At 38.8% G+C, this 17,156-nt stretch overlaps 1 protein-coding gene across 3 annotated transcripts in view; it reads left to right on the forward strand.

Moving 5' to 3' along the window:
- The window catches only part of NRXN1 (neurexin 1), a 1,230,870-nt gene that overhangs the window by 1,191,203 nt on the left and 22,511 nt on the right, over positions 1–17,156 (forward strand). For 2 of the 3 annotated variants that reach the window (XM_070379598.1, XM_070379600.1), the window contains one exon: positions 5,448–5,526. In XM_070379598.1, the coding sequence (XP_070235699.1) occupies positions 5,448–5,526 (79 nt within the window). Of the gene's footprint in view, positions 1–5,447; positions 5,536–17,156 lie in introns of all 3 variants that reach the window. The other variant, XM_070379599.1, reaches the window with a different exon arrangement.

Genomic DNA, 17,156 nt, shown 5'->3' on the forward strand with positions numbered 1-17,156 from the left:
GCGACTTCACTTTCACTTTTCACTTTCATGCATTGGAGAAGGAAATGGCAACCCACTCCAGTGTTCTTGCCTGGAGAATTCCAGGGACAGCAGAGACTGGTGGGCTGCCGTCTATGGGGTCTCACAGAGTCGGACATGACTGACACAACTTAGCAGCAATTGATCATTTTCTTTGTTACTCATGTGCTGGAGCTAAAATGGATCCTTCACGTATTGGATCTCAGATTATTAGTATTACTTTTATTAGATTACTGAGCATGGGATTGATATCTTTATGTGGCATCTGCTACTCAAAGAAAAAAATGAAAAATAAGAACCAAAGCTTCACTGAGATGATGGAATATGCAAAGTTTGTAAAGTCCTTCTACATTTTAAATAGGATTAACTAAAATTACCAATTTGATATATTTCTTTAGTGGTTTGATTTGATCATATTGTTTGGGAATTCTATATATGTCTTACAATTGGGTTTTTTTGTCTTTATTTTATTTTATTTGCACTTTTTCTCCTTTGGTGAAAACTCTAACTTCCCCCACCTAAAACTTCTTGCCAGGTAGATTATCAGTGCAATGGTTCAGACCTAGTTTGAGGAGTTTGTGTTGCTAGTTGTGAATCCTGGCTTTTTTTTTTCTGGAAAGTTCACCTAGTGATAAATCTGATAGGGAAAACTATCAGATTCAGTGCTGAAAGGCAGATATGAATGTTCTCTTCCTTCCTGAGCAGCTTCATGTAAACAGAAGTATCAGCCAGAACAAGTGTCCATCAATTAGTCAAATACATCACATGTTAGGTGGCACTGCACTCAATCAGCTGTCTCAGGCAGCTTAGTCTAAGTTGATAAGTCTAAGAGATGAGACTGAATACTGTTACAATGAGGGCGCACCGTTGCTTGAGACAACTATTTTTTATGTTGTATTTGGATGTATAGCTGAATAGACTGCTCCTGTGTTTTGTTTTGTTTGTTTCCCCTCCCCTGGCCACACACTGCATGGCATGTGGGATCTTAGTTCCCTGACCAGGGATCAAAACTATAAACATGCCTCCTGTGTTGGGAGCACGGAGTCTTAGCCACTGAACCAGCAGCGACGTCCCCTACTGGTGCTGTTTAGAAATAAAGTTTCAATTGAAATTTCAGAGTAAATCAAGAATTTCTTTGTGGGTATCAAATTCACAGTGGATGTCTTTCCACAGTTTAAGTGTGCTCCTTTCCTTACAAAGTAGATTTGTCCTGGTAGAGTTTTCTTGTAGGTGTTTCCATTAGAATGTTTCAGTCTTCAGCAAAACTGTTTACCATGAGGGATAAAGTCTAGCAATGCTATTCTGAGCAAGGATATAATATTACAGACTAAGTTTATCTATCCTCTCATCATATCTTCTTACCACACAGATATGCAATTGTGCTATATTCAAAAAGTAAATATGCCACAAATTCCGTCATTAAATGTGGTGATAGGCAAAAAGTCTCTCTGCAGAACAAAAATACATCAGTGTTTCTCTACTTTCTAACCCACTGAATGGTCACTACCTAATAACTCTGAATATTAAATAAATTAATGTTGATTTAGTATGTAAAATAAACTAAAAATAAGCCACCTCCTGAGTTTTCTAATGTCTTATTATTCATTAAAAACTTCCTTTTCCTCCCATTCTGAGTACATTTTCCTCCCCTATACCATGTTGGTATTGATCCATAAAACATGTGAATTAAGTTTCAGTGCCTTTAATTCTTGAATTGTGTACAAGTCTTTTTTTCCCTAAAGGTAAATAAACATAAAGTAGTTTTAGCAGACATTTTGAACAAGCACAGATGTTGGCCATAAAAATATCCAGACCACTCTGAATTAAGGAAGACCAGCATGCGCTTTGACCTATGAGTGGTTAAATACACAGTTAGGGACACTTATCTAAATGTATGGTTATGAAAAGACAGTGCCTTTGCTTGATCAGTATTCTGTCTTCTTCAGCAGGTCGTCTCTTTTCTGGGAAAGGTTATAAACATCAGGGAAAAGTATATTGAAGAATAGAATTGATTAATGTGACATATTTGAGTTTCTTATACCTCTCTTCAACAGCATGTCATAGGGAGATAGTTCCAAACATAGTGAATTAAATTTAAATTACACAGCTTTGGCTAGAAAAGTGTTTAGTTAATTCAGCCCCTGGAATGAAATTTGATTTTCCTCCCTGCACTTGAGCCACTTCCTGATTTTTCATACAGTGATGATTTCTATCACGGCATCTATTGATTTGAGATCTTTTATTCACAAGACTATTGCTGGATTTTAATTTCTGAGAGAAAAATATGAAAAAAGTGTATTGTTTATATCAGGGAAAGTACACTAAAAACTAAAATATAGTTGTACAATAGGGTCATATTTGTACAGTGACTTTTTTTTTCTACTGTAAAGAGCTATAGGAGGTACTATTTATTCTATGACATCTTTTGTTATTTTAGGTACTGTGATTTGTGAAAGATAACACTGAGAACATTCTGACACTTTCTGTTTGCTGTGGAATTGTTCCAAAAGGCTGTGGAATTGTTCCAGAAGGCTGTGGAATGTAAAAAATAGGTCGACTTTTAAAACAAAATTTAACTTGTGCAGCCTAAATAATTTAGTTTGCCTGAAACACTACACTGAGTTACTCATTTCTTGTCTTTGAATTTCTTTTAGGAAGAAACCTTTATTATTTATTTCTTATGTTTGACTTCTAATTCAGAATTTAAATCTAGGAAGCAAAAGATGGAAACTTAGTTCAACCAAGTACCAATAGAGCTACTCTATTCTTGTATAAAAACTAACAAAAGACGTAAAGTTGAGAATAATTCACATATACAACTTCCAGTTTAATATCTGAAATTAAATTATGTAGTGCAAAAAATATTAAATCAGTGCTCCATTTGTGAGACAATAATGTTGATACTATCACAACTTCTGTAAATATTTCAAAGGTGCTCCTATTCTAGTTATTTTCCATGTACTAAGTTCATCTTTACAACAGCAGTAACAGTGCTCTCGAATTTTTTCAGATGAGAAAAACAAGGAACAGAACAGGTTTTGAGTTTTTAGAACAGAGTGCACCATTAGCACTTTGGAAACTTTGGAGTCAGATCTTTCTTTGCTGGGGGCGCTGTCACATACAACTTAGAATTTTTAGCAGCATCCCTGGTGACCACTCATTGAATGCTAATAGCAGCTCACCTACTCCCACCCTCCACCCAGCTGATACAACTAAAATGTCTCCAGACATTACCAAATGTCTTCCCAGATGGAGGAAGGGAGAGGGGACCATGTCACTGCCAGGATGAGAGACCCTAGATTAAAGAATTTGTCCACGTCCTGCTCCTCCTCCCCGTCCCCCAACCAAGAACAAAACGACATCCCTTTCTGGATTTCATCAATAGAGTTAAAATGCCTCAAGAAAAATGAGAAATTTTTTTCTAACTTGAAATTAATTTTAAAGAGTATCCACTGTAGTTTAAAAAAAAAAAAAAAAAACAGTAGCTTTCTACTTGAAGTTGGCTTTTGAAAAGCAGATTATCAGTGCTGAGCGAATTGGAACAATTGACCTGGCAGACCTCTTAATCCAATAACTTGTTATTATCAAGTCAGGTTGGATGTTATCCTGAGAGACGTGCTCGTGCCAAAAGAAGGATGTGTTCTTGCCTTTTAAAGCTCACTTTAATGAAAGATACCTACGTGACTATCACACCAATTGCTGGTGGCTATCGCTGGCATTAACAGTTACAATTCCAGGAAAACCAGCATCTGAACTTCTTCTTTTAATATGACAGCAGCGAAATAAATGAATTTGGCCTCCCAACTTAATTGCCAAAAGGAATTAAGAGAAGAATGATGTGAAACCATCTCAAAATACTATTAAAAATACTATATAAAGCTATATTGTGAAGCACTAACATCTGAACAAATTCTTTATTCTTAATTAAAGACCTTGTACTTGAAACATTCTGAGCCTAATTTTTGTCACAAATATACATCATCCCTTGTCTCCATTTTTCAAAATGACACTATTCTCTTAATATTTATATATTTATACTTTACCCTCTATTGGGCTTCCCTGATGGCTCAGAGGGTAAAGAATCCGCCTGCAGTACTGGAGACCTGGGTTTGATCCCTGGGTTGGCAAGATCCCCTGGAGGAGGGAATGGCAACCCACTCCAGCATTCTTGCCTGGAGAATCCCTATGAACAGAGGAGCCTGGTGGGCTACAGTCCATGGGGGTGCAAAGAGTCGGACATTACTGAGTGACTAAGCGTGGCACACTTTACCCTCTATTAGATACTCCCTTAATAAAAATATATTTTATCATATTTCTTATTTTTTCTTTCCTTTAAGACTCCTATTATAATTCTACTTTTCAATAAGGATTTCATCAATATTGCACTTCTAAGTATTGTCTAAACAGTTATAATCTCTTAATCCTTAACAGATGTAATGAGATATTTTCCTTCTTGTACCTTCAATTCTCTCTGTGTTGCCTTAGCTTTAGCCAAATATGATGCAAACCTTCAGTTTCTATGAAATATCTGTGCTGACTTTACTGCTGCTTATAAGTGACAGTAAAGAATAGCCTTTAATGCTTGTAAATATGTTGATTATGTGACTAACTGCTAGGATTTACACACTCTGCTTTTTATTACACTCGTGGTTATCTTCTTTGCTGTAAGTGCAATGAAGCAACTAAAATGTCACAAAGAAAACTGTCACCTCTCTCCTGTTTGCTGTAAAATACCATCCCCCCAGTACTCTTCATTTATTCTGAAACTTTAATGGTGGCAAAGACAATGGGGAGATAATGCCTGATTTTTGAATATTAAAAAGATTAGAATTGAGTGTGAAAGCTCAACAAAAATTTTTAAAAATACCTTCCATGAACTATATTTGCTTCCCTTTTTGCATCAGTGAAAAAATATTCTCTGCTTAATCTGTGTTTCCTAATAAAGACAGGCTATATCTCAAAGATACATTGAATTCTACTTGGTCATGAATATAAAAGGTTATAGCTGTTCTGCTTTTAGGAAGCCAGGCACAAGCCCGGCATAAAGCCCACTGATGCATACCTTGTAGCACTCCAGGGCTGTAATGAATTTCAGATCATCTGTTTCTGCCAGGCTGTTTTTTAAATCGCTGTCTGCTCCTGTGTGCAGCTTCACTGTGCAGTTAAATGGATGGGTATCTACAAGTTGGCTGCCACCTGTCCTCATGAAAAATAAGCTAGAATCAAGGTTTCACAAATATTGCCAATTCTTCCATGAGGAACCTAACATATGTTGAAGAATGTAAGCTCTGTGTCCTTGGGAAGGGAAATATTGAATTTGGTTTCTCAATCTGTCAGGTAAATGCAAATGATGTTTAGTCCACAAGACAAAGATGAAAAGATCTGTTAGGTCCCTTGAAAGTAATCTACTGAATGTGCTTCTTTTACAGACCACAGATGACATCCTTGTGGCCTCAGCAGAGTGTCCCAGCGATGATGAGGACATTGACCCCTGTGAGCCGAGCTCAGGTGGGTTAGGTTAGTCGACTTTTTTTCTTACTTTCTTTGGCTCAACTGTCAATCTTTGTTGCATGCTATAGTCCTTAAAAAAATATCCTGCACTTATATCTGGAAGTCCTCCCTATGAAAAATACCTCATTGTTAGATGAGTTCTTAGTTTTTACATGGATACAGTTACCTACATTTATTGGAAAAAAAAGTTTTTAAAACAAAACCCACCAAGATTATGTATTTCAGAAAAAGCAGTAGAGGACAGCACACAAGGCTTGTACCTCGCTGTTCACATTCTATTAGCTCACAATGTAATTTTCAATATAATTGTTTAAGGGGATCTCCCTTGGGTCACCTATAGTAAAACTGTAAAGCTTAAAAATTTCATTGCATTGTGGAAAATTATTTGACCTTTCTACTGACAAAAAGTCTTTACCTCTCATCCTGCCAGTAAATTATCTTAAGTGATATATTTCTGAATTTTGAAAGTAAGAGTATTATGGCAGTACAGGTACAGTCTTTGATTCATTTAACAGAGACGTGTTTGAGTCTTCCCATGTCTCCCTAAAATTCAAGTTGATGTGTTTTAACTCTAGGTGACATATAATTTACCCTCCTTCTTTGTGATAAAGTATGATTAATACATAAATACAGCTTCCCTGGTGGCTCAGTGGTAAAGAATTTGCCTGCCAATGCAGGATCCCTGGGTCGAGAAGATCCCAGGAGAAGGGAATGGCTACCCACTCCAGTGTTCTTGTCTGGGAAGTCCCATGGACAGAGAAGCCTGGCAGGCTACAGTCCATGGGGACACAAAAGAGTTAGACATGACTCAGCGACTAAGCAACAGCTGTTTACCTGCAGCCTTGTACCATCCAGTGGTAGCTGTGGACCCTGAAAATGAATGAATCATAGCCTGAGTTTCATCTACATACTCATAATACCAAGTATTAGGGTAATTTGCATTAGTTTCCTTTGTAAGCTGTTTCTTCAAATTCAATAATTGTCTTGTTTAGGGTTCGAATCATTGAGGTAGATATGGACTCACCACTATGGGATAACTCATGACTTCTGTAGATGTCACCTGTTACCCCAGGAGAACTTCATATCATAATTAAAAAATTAATGTGTAATTCTTCTGAAGAATATCATTTTTATCTACTCATTCTGATATTTGAATAAAAAATGATTCATGATACATATGTTGCACCTCCTTTTGAATATCACTTCCCTCCACCACTGGCTATAACTATGGACTGTCAGCACTTAGAGCAGCTACTGAGTACCCATGAGGAACAGAAACTCAGCTGTCATCTCTCAGCAGGAGAAGGTCTTGAAGGTCCATCCTGGCTATCTTCCCATCTTTCTTTTTCTCACCTCCATCCCACATATCGAAATTCTCAGCCTCCAGAACATTTTTCATATACAGTTATTAGAATGTGACCTGATGATCATCCATTCCCTTTTAGTTGTCTAGACAGACGTGGCCCTTTCCTGATAGTGTTCTGGGCCCCCTCTTTTTTTATTCTCATTCTATGTTAGTAAAAAGCAAAAGCTAGTGCTTTTTTGTCCATTATGTCAGTCCATCTCTGTGCCTTATCCCTCCTTCAAATGTCTTTTTTCCCCATTTCTCATATTTTCATGTTCCTCACCATGACTGTCTTTTTTTGCGTCTTCTCCGAGATCTTCCAGCATGGATCATTCATAAAACTAAGTCTGATATTTGTTATACATTGATATGTGTATGTCTTAACATAATGTTGAAAACAGTCTATGCTATTCTATGCTAAGTCACTTTAGTCGTGTTGGACTCTGTGTGACCCCATAGACGGCAGCCACCAGGCTCCCCCGTCCCTGGGATTCTCCAGGCAAGAACACTGGAGTGGGTTGCCATTTCCTTCTCCAATGCATGAAAGTGAAAACTGAAAGCAAAGTCGCTCAGTCGTGTCCAACTCTTCGCGACCCCATGGACTGCCGCATACCAGGCTCCTCCATCATGGGATTTTCCAGGCAAGAGTACTGGAGGGGGGTGCCATTACCTTCTCCGGAAAACAGTCTAGGTTCTTACTAATTATAGTACTTGCTGGTTTTCCTCTGGGCCGAATCCTTTTGCTGTCTGAGTGGAGGCTAATATTTTCTTTATATAGAATCCTAACCTTGAGTACCCAGTAACTTCAGTGTTCAGTTCAGTTCAGTCGCTCAGTCGTGTCCGACTCTTTGTGACCCCATGAATCACAGCATGCCAGGCCTCCCTGTCCATCACCAACTCCCAGAGTTCACTCAGACTCATGTCCATCGAGTCAGTGATGCCATCCAGCCATCTCATCCTCTGTCATCCCCTTATCCTCCTGCCCCCAATCCCTCCCAGCATCAGAGTCTTTTCCAATGAGTCAACTCTTCACATGAGGTGGCCAAAGTGCTGGAGTTTCAGCTTTAGCATCATTCCTTCCAAAGAAATCCCAGGGCTGATCTCCTTCAGAATGGACTGGTTGGATCTCCTTGCAGTCCAAGGGACTCTCAAGAGTCTTCTCCAACACCACAGTTCAAAAGCATCAATTCTTCAGTGCTCAGCCTTCTTCACAGTCCAACTCTCACATCCATACATGACCACTGGAAAAACCATACCCTTGACTAGACGGACCTTTGTTGGCAAAGTAATGTCTCTGCTTTTGAATATGCTATCTAGGTTGGTCATAACTTTCCTTCCAAGGAGTAAACGTCTTTTAATTTCATGGCTGCAGTCACCATCTGCAGTGATTTTGGAGCCCCAAAAAATCAAGTCTGACACTCTTTCCACTGTTTCCCCATCTATTTCCCATGAAGTGATGGGACCGGATGCCATGATCTTTGTTTTCTGAATGTTGAGCTTTAAGCCAACTTTTTCACTCTCCACTTTCACTTTCATCAACAGGCTTTTGAGTTCCTCTTCACTTTCTGCCATAAGGGTGGTGTCATCTGCATATCTGAGGTTATTGATATTTCTCCCAGCAATCTTGATTCCAGCTTGTGCTTCTTGCAGCCCAGCGTTTCTCATGATGTACTCTGCATATAAGTTAAATAAGCAAGGTGACAATATACATCCTTGACATATACCTTTTCCTATTTGGAACCAGTCTGTTGTTCCATGTCCAGTTCTAACTGTTGCTTCCTGACCTGCATACAGATTTCTTAAGAGGCAGGTCAGGTGCTCTGGTATTCCCATCTCTTTCAGGATTTTCCACAGTTTATTGTGATCCACACAGTCAAAGGCTTTGGCATAGTCAATAGAGCAGAAATAGATATTTTTCTGGAACTCTCTTGCTTTTTCGATGATCCAGCGGATGTTGGCAATTTGATCTCTGGTTCCTCTGCCTTTTCTAAAACCAGCTTGAACATCAGGAAGTTCATGGTTCACATATTGCTGAAGCCTGGCTTGGAGAATTTTGAGCATTACTTTACTAGCGTGTGTGATGAGTGCAATTGTGTGGTAGTTTGAGCATTCTTTGGCATTGCCTTTCTTTGGGATTGGAATGAAAACTGACTGTTTCCAGTCCTGTGGCCACTGCTGAGTTTTCCAAATTTGCTGGCTATTGAGTGCAGCACTTTCACAGCATCATCTTTCAGGATTTGAAATAGCTCAAAGGGAATTCCATCACCACCACCAGCTTTGTTCGTAGTGATGCTTTCTAAGGCCCACTTGACTTCACATTCCAGGATGTCTGGCTCTAGGTCAGTAGGTCAGTGTGATTATCTGGGTCGTGAAGATCTTTTTTGTACAGTTCTTCTGTGTATTCTTCTAATTACATTTTGAATGGTCACTTTTTTTTTCCCTTCTTGAGCATAGTTAAATGATCCATTCTTCTAGCCATTGCTCCTAGGTTTTACTAACCTTTCCTTATAGACTAGTTTTCTGTCTTCCCTTTGTCTAGGTCTCTAGCTCTAAGAAAAGAATGGTGGGCGTGTAGAAAGAGAGAGTTTATCACCTCTTCTTTTTTTTAAAGCATTTTGTCATCTTCCTCTTCTTTTTTATTCACTGGGCTTTGTTAAATATTATAACACCAAAAGCAAGGAGCAGCTTGTTAATAACATACTCCAGGTATTTTTTCTACTTCTCTTTTCTTTATTAATTTCTCTCTTATCTGAAACCGCAGTGTTTATTTTTCTGTTCATTACTTGTTCATTAGCATATAGTGAGAATCTTCACCACATAAGAAAAGCTCCCTGAGCAGGAAACCCCTTCGTGTTGTTCCATGTAAGATTTGTTGCATGAATTTTGATTTTTATTCCATAGCCCGGAAACCTGCTGCCTGACGTTCAAGACACAGTAGGAACTGACCCCATCTGATGACAGCTGCAACACTCTTGTACCAAATCTAATTTTACTTGCCCTCCTGCCTCAGTGTTTCTTTCCTTATTCCCTAGTTTTCAATTCATCAGTTCTTCTCAAGGCTTAAACCAGATTCTGTGGTTTTATGGCATCTTCCACCATAGGCTTTTCTTGTGATCTTACCTCCTCTAGATGGTGTCTTGATAGTATAGTCCTTGCATGGTTTCTCTTTCTATATTACGTTCCGTGAGATCTCTTTTCTCCACTGCATTCTTCTATCCAGTTTCCTGTAATTTTTTTTAAGACCATCTTTAATAATTCATGCAGTGTTGCTCTTTTGGCATAATTGGCTCTGTTTGTATGACAGCTTCTGGTGAAATTCTTAGTGCATATGATTTTTTTACTATTTTCCAACTGTTTGTTTTTGAGTTGTTTTTTGTTATCCTCTTTAAATATTGTTTACTGCTAGGATAGCCTTCCTCTGATCTCTTAAATAGCTTTTCCTTACTTGCTATGTGTCTTGAACACAAAATAAAACAACATAATCAAAAATTGCAGTTGCTGATATTATTAGACTTTGGATACTGTTAGATACGCCTTGATAAAAATTATGTCAGATATCAGCAGGTTTTATTTGGGGAAACTGATTGTTTCAGAAAGTAGTATCTTGGGTTAAATATTTAGAACTGGATATACCTGCTAAGCAAGAGGGGCAGGTTCAGTCCCTGGGTTGGGAAGATCCCCTGGAGGAGGAAATGGCACCCGACTCCAGTACTCTTTCCTGGAAAATTCCATGGATAGGGAAGCCTGGTGGGCTACGGTCCATGGAGTCGCAAAGAGCTGGACACGGCTGAGCACACATGTGCAGCAGCAGCATCCCGCTGTGCACTTTTGCTACTCCTTAAGCAAGTGAAGACAAATATTTCTGTAAAGAGATCCATATTTACTTTTATAGGTAGATTACCCAAATGTTCTGTGTATTTCATACCAATGTCTTTCAGTCTTCCTGAATATTTACATGTGAAATTTCTCTAATCACCCTGCCCAAAACTCTCCCCAAAATGCCGTCTTCTTCTCTGAAAATGTGCTATGCTTATCATTTTGGTATCTTCCTAAAGCTACTGAGTACTCACTAAGGCATTAATGAAGTGAACAGGAAAAATCTGGCATCATCTTGAATGCAAGTAAATTAACACCTTTTATGAAATGCTTGATAAATTTGAATACCACTCACTTCCACCCAGATCTCTTAATGAAGAGGGAGATTGAATATTTATTTGGTGGATTGTCAGTCTCACCACTGACCAAACAGTGTTGAGAATTATTGTGCACTCACTGTTGTGTTAAGCTCTGGGGAAAAAAAAAATAGAAAGTCTGCACCTTCAGTTCCATTCTATAAAAGGACAACTTTCATTCTACCCATTTTTCAGCTATTCTTTATAAGGAACAGGCTCTTTATTTTTGACATTAAAATAACACCAGTTTTTCAGTTTGTTACAAGAATTAAAACTAACATATTGGACAGAGGAGCCTAGTGGGCTACAGGTCATGGCATCACAAAGAGTTGGACATGACTGAAGTGACATAGCATAGCATGGCATATATATAAGATACCTACTGCAATGCCTGGCATAAACTAGAGCATAAATGGTGGCTTTTCTTTTGCCCAATTCAGTTATATAAAAAAGAATATTCAAGCTATTTTTTTCCCTTTTACATAAAGCTGTTACTTTTCCTGGCTGAAAATTGGTGGGCAACTGATGAAACCACTAAAGGCCTCCTGATGGGAACTGTGCATGTTGAAACGAGATCAGGAGCAACCCCCTGTGTGGGAACACATGGAACCCAATTATACTGATTCCAGCCACACTGTCTGCTTCAGTTAGCATCAGATGACAATTTCACATTGTTATAAACAGTGTTTTAGAATATGAGAGGGTGGCTGTTCAATCCAGCAGGTCTAATTGAACCCCAACTCTTAGTCGACAGGTGGAGATCTGAAGCAGCCATTGGTAACTAGGTTGCAGGCCACCGTTGCCCTCAAATGCCTGATTTTAGATGTCTGGACGTGTGAGAAGTGGCTGACTTTTCCTTCATATTTTTGTCAAAAGCACTTGCTCCTTCTGTGCTTTCCCTTCATCCTAGCGATATGGTTGTTAAAGTGAATTAATACTTGGATAGCTTGTGATAGAACAATGCCTTGCTCATGATACATCCAATATGGATTTTGCTGTTATTAATATGTGTATTATATAAATAGGGCTTCCCTAGTGGTTCAGACGGTAAAGCGTCTGTCTGCAATGCAGGAGACCTGGGTTCGATCCCTGGGTTGGGAAGATCCAGCCAATATACATGATCCAAATATACAAGATCCAAAACAATATACATGTTTTCCAAGGCTTTTCACTGAAATACAGTTTTCATGAAACAGATTACTTTGATTTATTAATAAATTGATAAATAACGACACCATAGACCACTGAAGTTCCACAGTGACCCTTAGCCATGTCAGTACATCTTAATTTTGAGGACTTCTTCCAAATAGATTCTTTTTTCTCATAACTCCTGAAGAAATTGGAAAAGGTGATTTTTATGTTGATATCTGAGACCTAAATGAAGATAATGATCTTCTTTGCTATGGGAACTTCCTGATGAAAACTGGTTTGTCATTTGTTACAAAGAGGACATTATCAGGTTTGTTTCCTGGGAGCCCTATTTAGGAAGGAAAATTTCCTCTTAGATATAGAATACTTCAAATAATATGTTTATTCTCTTTGTGTATGAATGTGGGCAGTAGGTAGCTCATAGGATATGGGGCCACTCTCAAATCAGTTAAACCTTTGTCGAAGGAGAGAAAGAAAAGCTCTATTGAATAATAAAAAATCAGTGTAGTAATGGGAGAAGAAAAGGATTGTCATTTGCGAGGCAATCTCTTAAACATTAGTTGAACCAGTGGAGATGAGAGTACAGCCCATCAAAAAAATACTGTTTGTGGACTTCCCTCATGGTCTAATGGCTAAGACTCCACTTTCCCAGTACAGGGGAACCGGGTTCAACCCCCGATTGGGGATCTAGATCCCACATGCCACAGTGAAAGAGCCTGAGTGCTGAAACGAAGACCCAGTACAACCAAATAAAAAAATATTTTAAAAAATATTGTTGGTTGCCTATCGGTTGATCAGACTTCGGGATAAATGAGTAATAATAGATAACAATAGCAACTAACAATCTAGCAAAGATTTGTTCTGTGATCATCATTGTCCTTAGTTCTTTATGAGCAATGTTCTATTTTATGATTTGGCCAAACTGAAGTATTTTCATAGCTAAAGGAGATTCAGAGAGATTAAGTTACTTTTTTGTAATACAAGAGAAATGAGACACTCTCTAGTTTAGGAAAAGTGGCACTTTAATTTCTTGGAATGCAGAAAGTTGTTCTTTTAGAATTCAGGCACCTCACAAATACAAGATTAATTTTTTAAATATTCATTTGAATAATTTCCATGGCAGGCATAAATTTTAAATTTGACGGCAAAAGGTCCTTTACATGTATTACTATTCATTAGGCTAAATTTGCTGCAATTACTAGGCAATTTCGTGTGGTGTTCCAGTATGCTATTTTGAGAAAAGATCAGAGGATTTCTATTGAACTGATCCCATTAACCACATTAGGAATAAAGATATGTATATTGCACAAGGTACATCTTTTTATTAACTAAAGTAATCACAATCATTTAAAGGAATGTATTACTTATTAGATCATATTTTTAGAGGTTGATTAGAAGATAATTTTGTGGTACATTTAAATTTGGGGTATTTATTATGTAATTATTCAAAAGCGAGTTTAATTAGCCCGTAATAGCCAACACATTACTGTTAAAATGGGGAATTTTGAGCTGTAGCCAGCAAAACAGCAGTGATGAGTGCTCCATTTTTAGAAACATCTAGAGCAGCTCTCTTGAAGAGTCACACCAGAGTCAGTGGTGAGGACCCAGCTGATCACATGGATCCAGGATGGGACAGCTGGAGTTTGGGCCCTGATGGGCTAGGTGGCTTTCAGTGTGTGACACACTGGTGGAACAGCTGCTTTTTTTCCATATAAATTTAGTCTCCAGAAAACTGGAATAAAAATGAATTGCTGTGTAGTTAAAATGGAAGAAAGTCATTAGACATCATCTGCACTTTTCCCACTATTTTTCTGAGAGCAGTAATAACAAAACAGAATTATCTTGAACAGAGTTAAACAGGCAAGGGAGATCTATTCACGACAATTATAGAGAAGGAGCCCACAATTCGATCTGAGCTCAATTCAATGTGGAAAAAAAAAAGAAAACCGGAGAGTTTTTAAGGGCTGGAGTGAAGGGCTCATAGTCCATAGCCCTTCAGTTCAGTTCAGTTCAGTTGCTCTTTGTGACCCCATGAATCGCAGCACGCCAGGCCTCCCTGTCCGTCACCAACTCCCGGAGTTCACTCAAACCCTTGTCCATCGAGTCGGTGATGCCATCCAGCCATCTCATCCTCTGTCGTCCCCTTCTCCTCCTGCCCCCAATCCCTCCCAGCATCAGAGTCTTTTCCAATGAGTCAACTCTTCGCATGAGGTGGCCAAAGTACTGGAATTTCAGCTTCAGCATCATTCCTTCCAACGAACACCCAGGACTGATCTCCTTCAGAATGGACTGGTTGGATCTCCTTGCAGTCCAAGGGACTCTCAAGAGTCTTCTCCAACACCACAGTTCAAAAGCATCAATTCTTCAGCGCTCAGCTTTCTTCACGGTCCAACTCTCACATCCATACACGACCACTGGAAAAACCATAGCCTTGACTAGACAGACCTTTGTTGGCAAAGTAATGTCTCTGCTTTTCAATATGCTATCTAGGTTGGTCATAATTTTCCTTCCAAGGAGTAAGCGTCTTTTAATTTCATGGCTGCAATCACCATCTGCAGTGATTTTGGAGCTCCCCCAAAGATAAAGTCTGATACTGTTTCCACTGTTTCCCCATCTATTTCCCATGAAGTGATGGGACCAGATGCCATAATCCTCATTTTCTGAATGTTGGGCTTTAACTTTTTCACTCTCCTCTTTCACTTTCATCAAGAGGCTTTTTAGTTCCTCTTCACTTTCTACCATAAAGGTGGTGTCATCTGCATATCTGGGGTTATTGATATTTTTCCCGGCAATCTTGATTCCAGCTTGTGCTTCTTCCAGCCCGGCGTTTCTCATGATGTACTCTGCATAGAAGTTAAATAAGCAGGGTGACAGTACACAGCCTTGACGTACTCCATGCCCAGTTCTAACTGTTGCTTCCTGACCTGCATATAGGTTTCTCAAGAGGCAGGTCAGGTGGTCTGATATTCCCATCTCTTTCAGAATTTTCCACAGTTTATTGTGATCCACACAGTCAAAGGCTTTGGCATAGTCAATAAAGCAGAAGTAGATGTTTTTCTGGAACTCTCTTGTTTTTTTGATGATCCAGAGAATGTTGGCAATTTGATAGACCTTCTCTGTGTTGGCTAATTGGCTTCACCCAAAGGAACACTAAACCCTCTCCTTTGAATATCTTCAAGGCTGAAGGTTGTTTTATGAGTTGGAGCAAAGTGCACTGCCTCAAGGTAGGCTCCTATTTTCCCCACAGAAATTGGAAGAAGGAGAACTGTCCTTCCTTGAAAGCTACGTTTCAAAGTGAGGGCTCCTAGGTCCTGGAGAAAAATAATCCTGGGTGGTAACACTGAAACAAAGTTTTAAAAAATATTTACACATCAAAGGAACAGAGAAAAAATTTGGAATTACAAGTTTTCTGAAGTAAATGCTCTAAGAAAAAGGAGTCCAGGGCCCTAGAGACAGGATGAGAGCTGTCTGAAGTTTGGCCAAGCTGTGGGGAAGGTTAAGGTCTTGTTTAGAGAAGGTGATTCCACCTTTAAGACAACCTGTTTCATTTACCACAATTAGTTCCTACCAGGAGATCACTAGAAAACAAAATAACAAGCAAAAGATGGCTTTTGTTTGTTTGTTTCTAGAATATAGCCACTTTTATTGAGCATTAATTATTTTGACCTTTCTGGTTTGAGAATTTTTGTTTAACGATATAAGCGAGTGGATTGTTGTCCCACATTGGGAAAGCTCAAGGGCGTTTTGTAAGAATTGTGGTATGCAACAGGAAGGGAGTATTACTTATGATTCTAACTTTGGAGTCACAATTTGAATCAGTTTGAGTTGCAGAACTAGTTTGAGTGGCAGCTCTTGCTGGTCTTGGGAAGTTACTTAGTATCTTTGAGGCTCAATTTCCTTTTATGTAAAATGGGGGAAATGGGGTGATCAATTGAAATATGCACACACAGTGTGTATCAGAGAACCTGGCATGTACTGAGACTGTAACATGATTATGATAAACCCAGGGGTGAGTGGAAGACCTGTTTTACTGGCACTGTTTTTGTGCCAGGAAATGCATTATTCTACCTTGAGGGAGGCTCTTCACAAGGCAGACAGATTTGATCTGGATAGAAAATGGGCACAGTTCCTTTTGATGTTAAAATGAGTTCTGTTCACACATGTAAACTAATTGTGATGGGCTGCTTACAGTAATTACCTAGCAAATAAGTGAGTTTACTGAGTTAGATTAAGCATTTACTTGAAAGTCTGCAAAAAGTACATGATTGCTAATACAGAACTGTCCTACAATAAATGAAAGAAAAATCTACTCATGTATATAAAATAAATTTCTAGGCAGCCTTCATATTAATATATATATATATATCTCCAGCCTTTAAACATTAATAACATTTTTAAAGTCCTTATTAGAAAGGCTCAAAATACCACAAACCTTTCTAAAGTGTGACTTGTCCTGTTGAGCTTTAGAAGGAGACAATGAGATGGACAGCTGTGCTTTAAAATGGTTACCCAATATTGTAAAAGGAGAAATGCAGCTAGGTTTAGGAAAATATAGGGTAGTGAAAGTGTTAGTTGCTCAGTCTTGTCCAGCTTTTTGCGCCACACCACCCCCTCCACCACACCGTGCCCTCCCGCCTCAACCGCCCAAGGTCTTCTGTCCATGGAATTCTCCAGGTGAGAATACTTGAGTGGGTGGCCATTCCCTTCTCCAGGTGACCTGCCCAGTGAACCCGTATCTCATGCATCACAGGCAGATTCTTTACTGTCCGAGCCACCAGGGAGCCAAATTTATAGGCTAAGTCTACCTCTAATGGAAACATGAGATGCAGGAAGAATGAAACCACATTTTCTGGTCATTTGTGTCCAGTACCAGCTTTGATAATGAAACTGTTTTCTTGTGGTGTCTTGGTAATTCATTAATTACATTTACTCAGGTGTTAACAGAGGAAAGGTAACGTAGT

This window comes from Bos mutus, chromosome 11 (assembly GCF_027580195.1).
Source record: "Bos mutus isolate GX-2022 chromosome 11, NWIPB_WYAK_1.1, whole genome shotgun sequence".
Lineage (NCBI taxonomy): Eukaryota > Metazoa > Chordata > Mammalia > Artiodactyla > Bovidae > Bos > Bos mutus.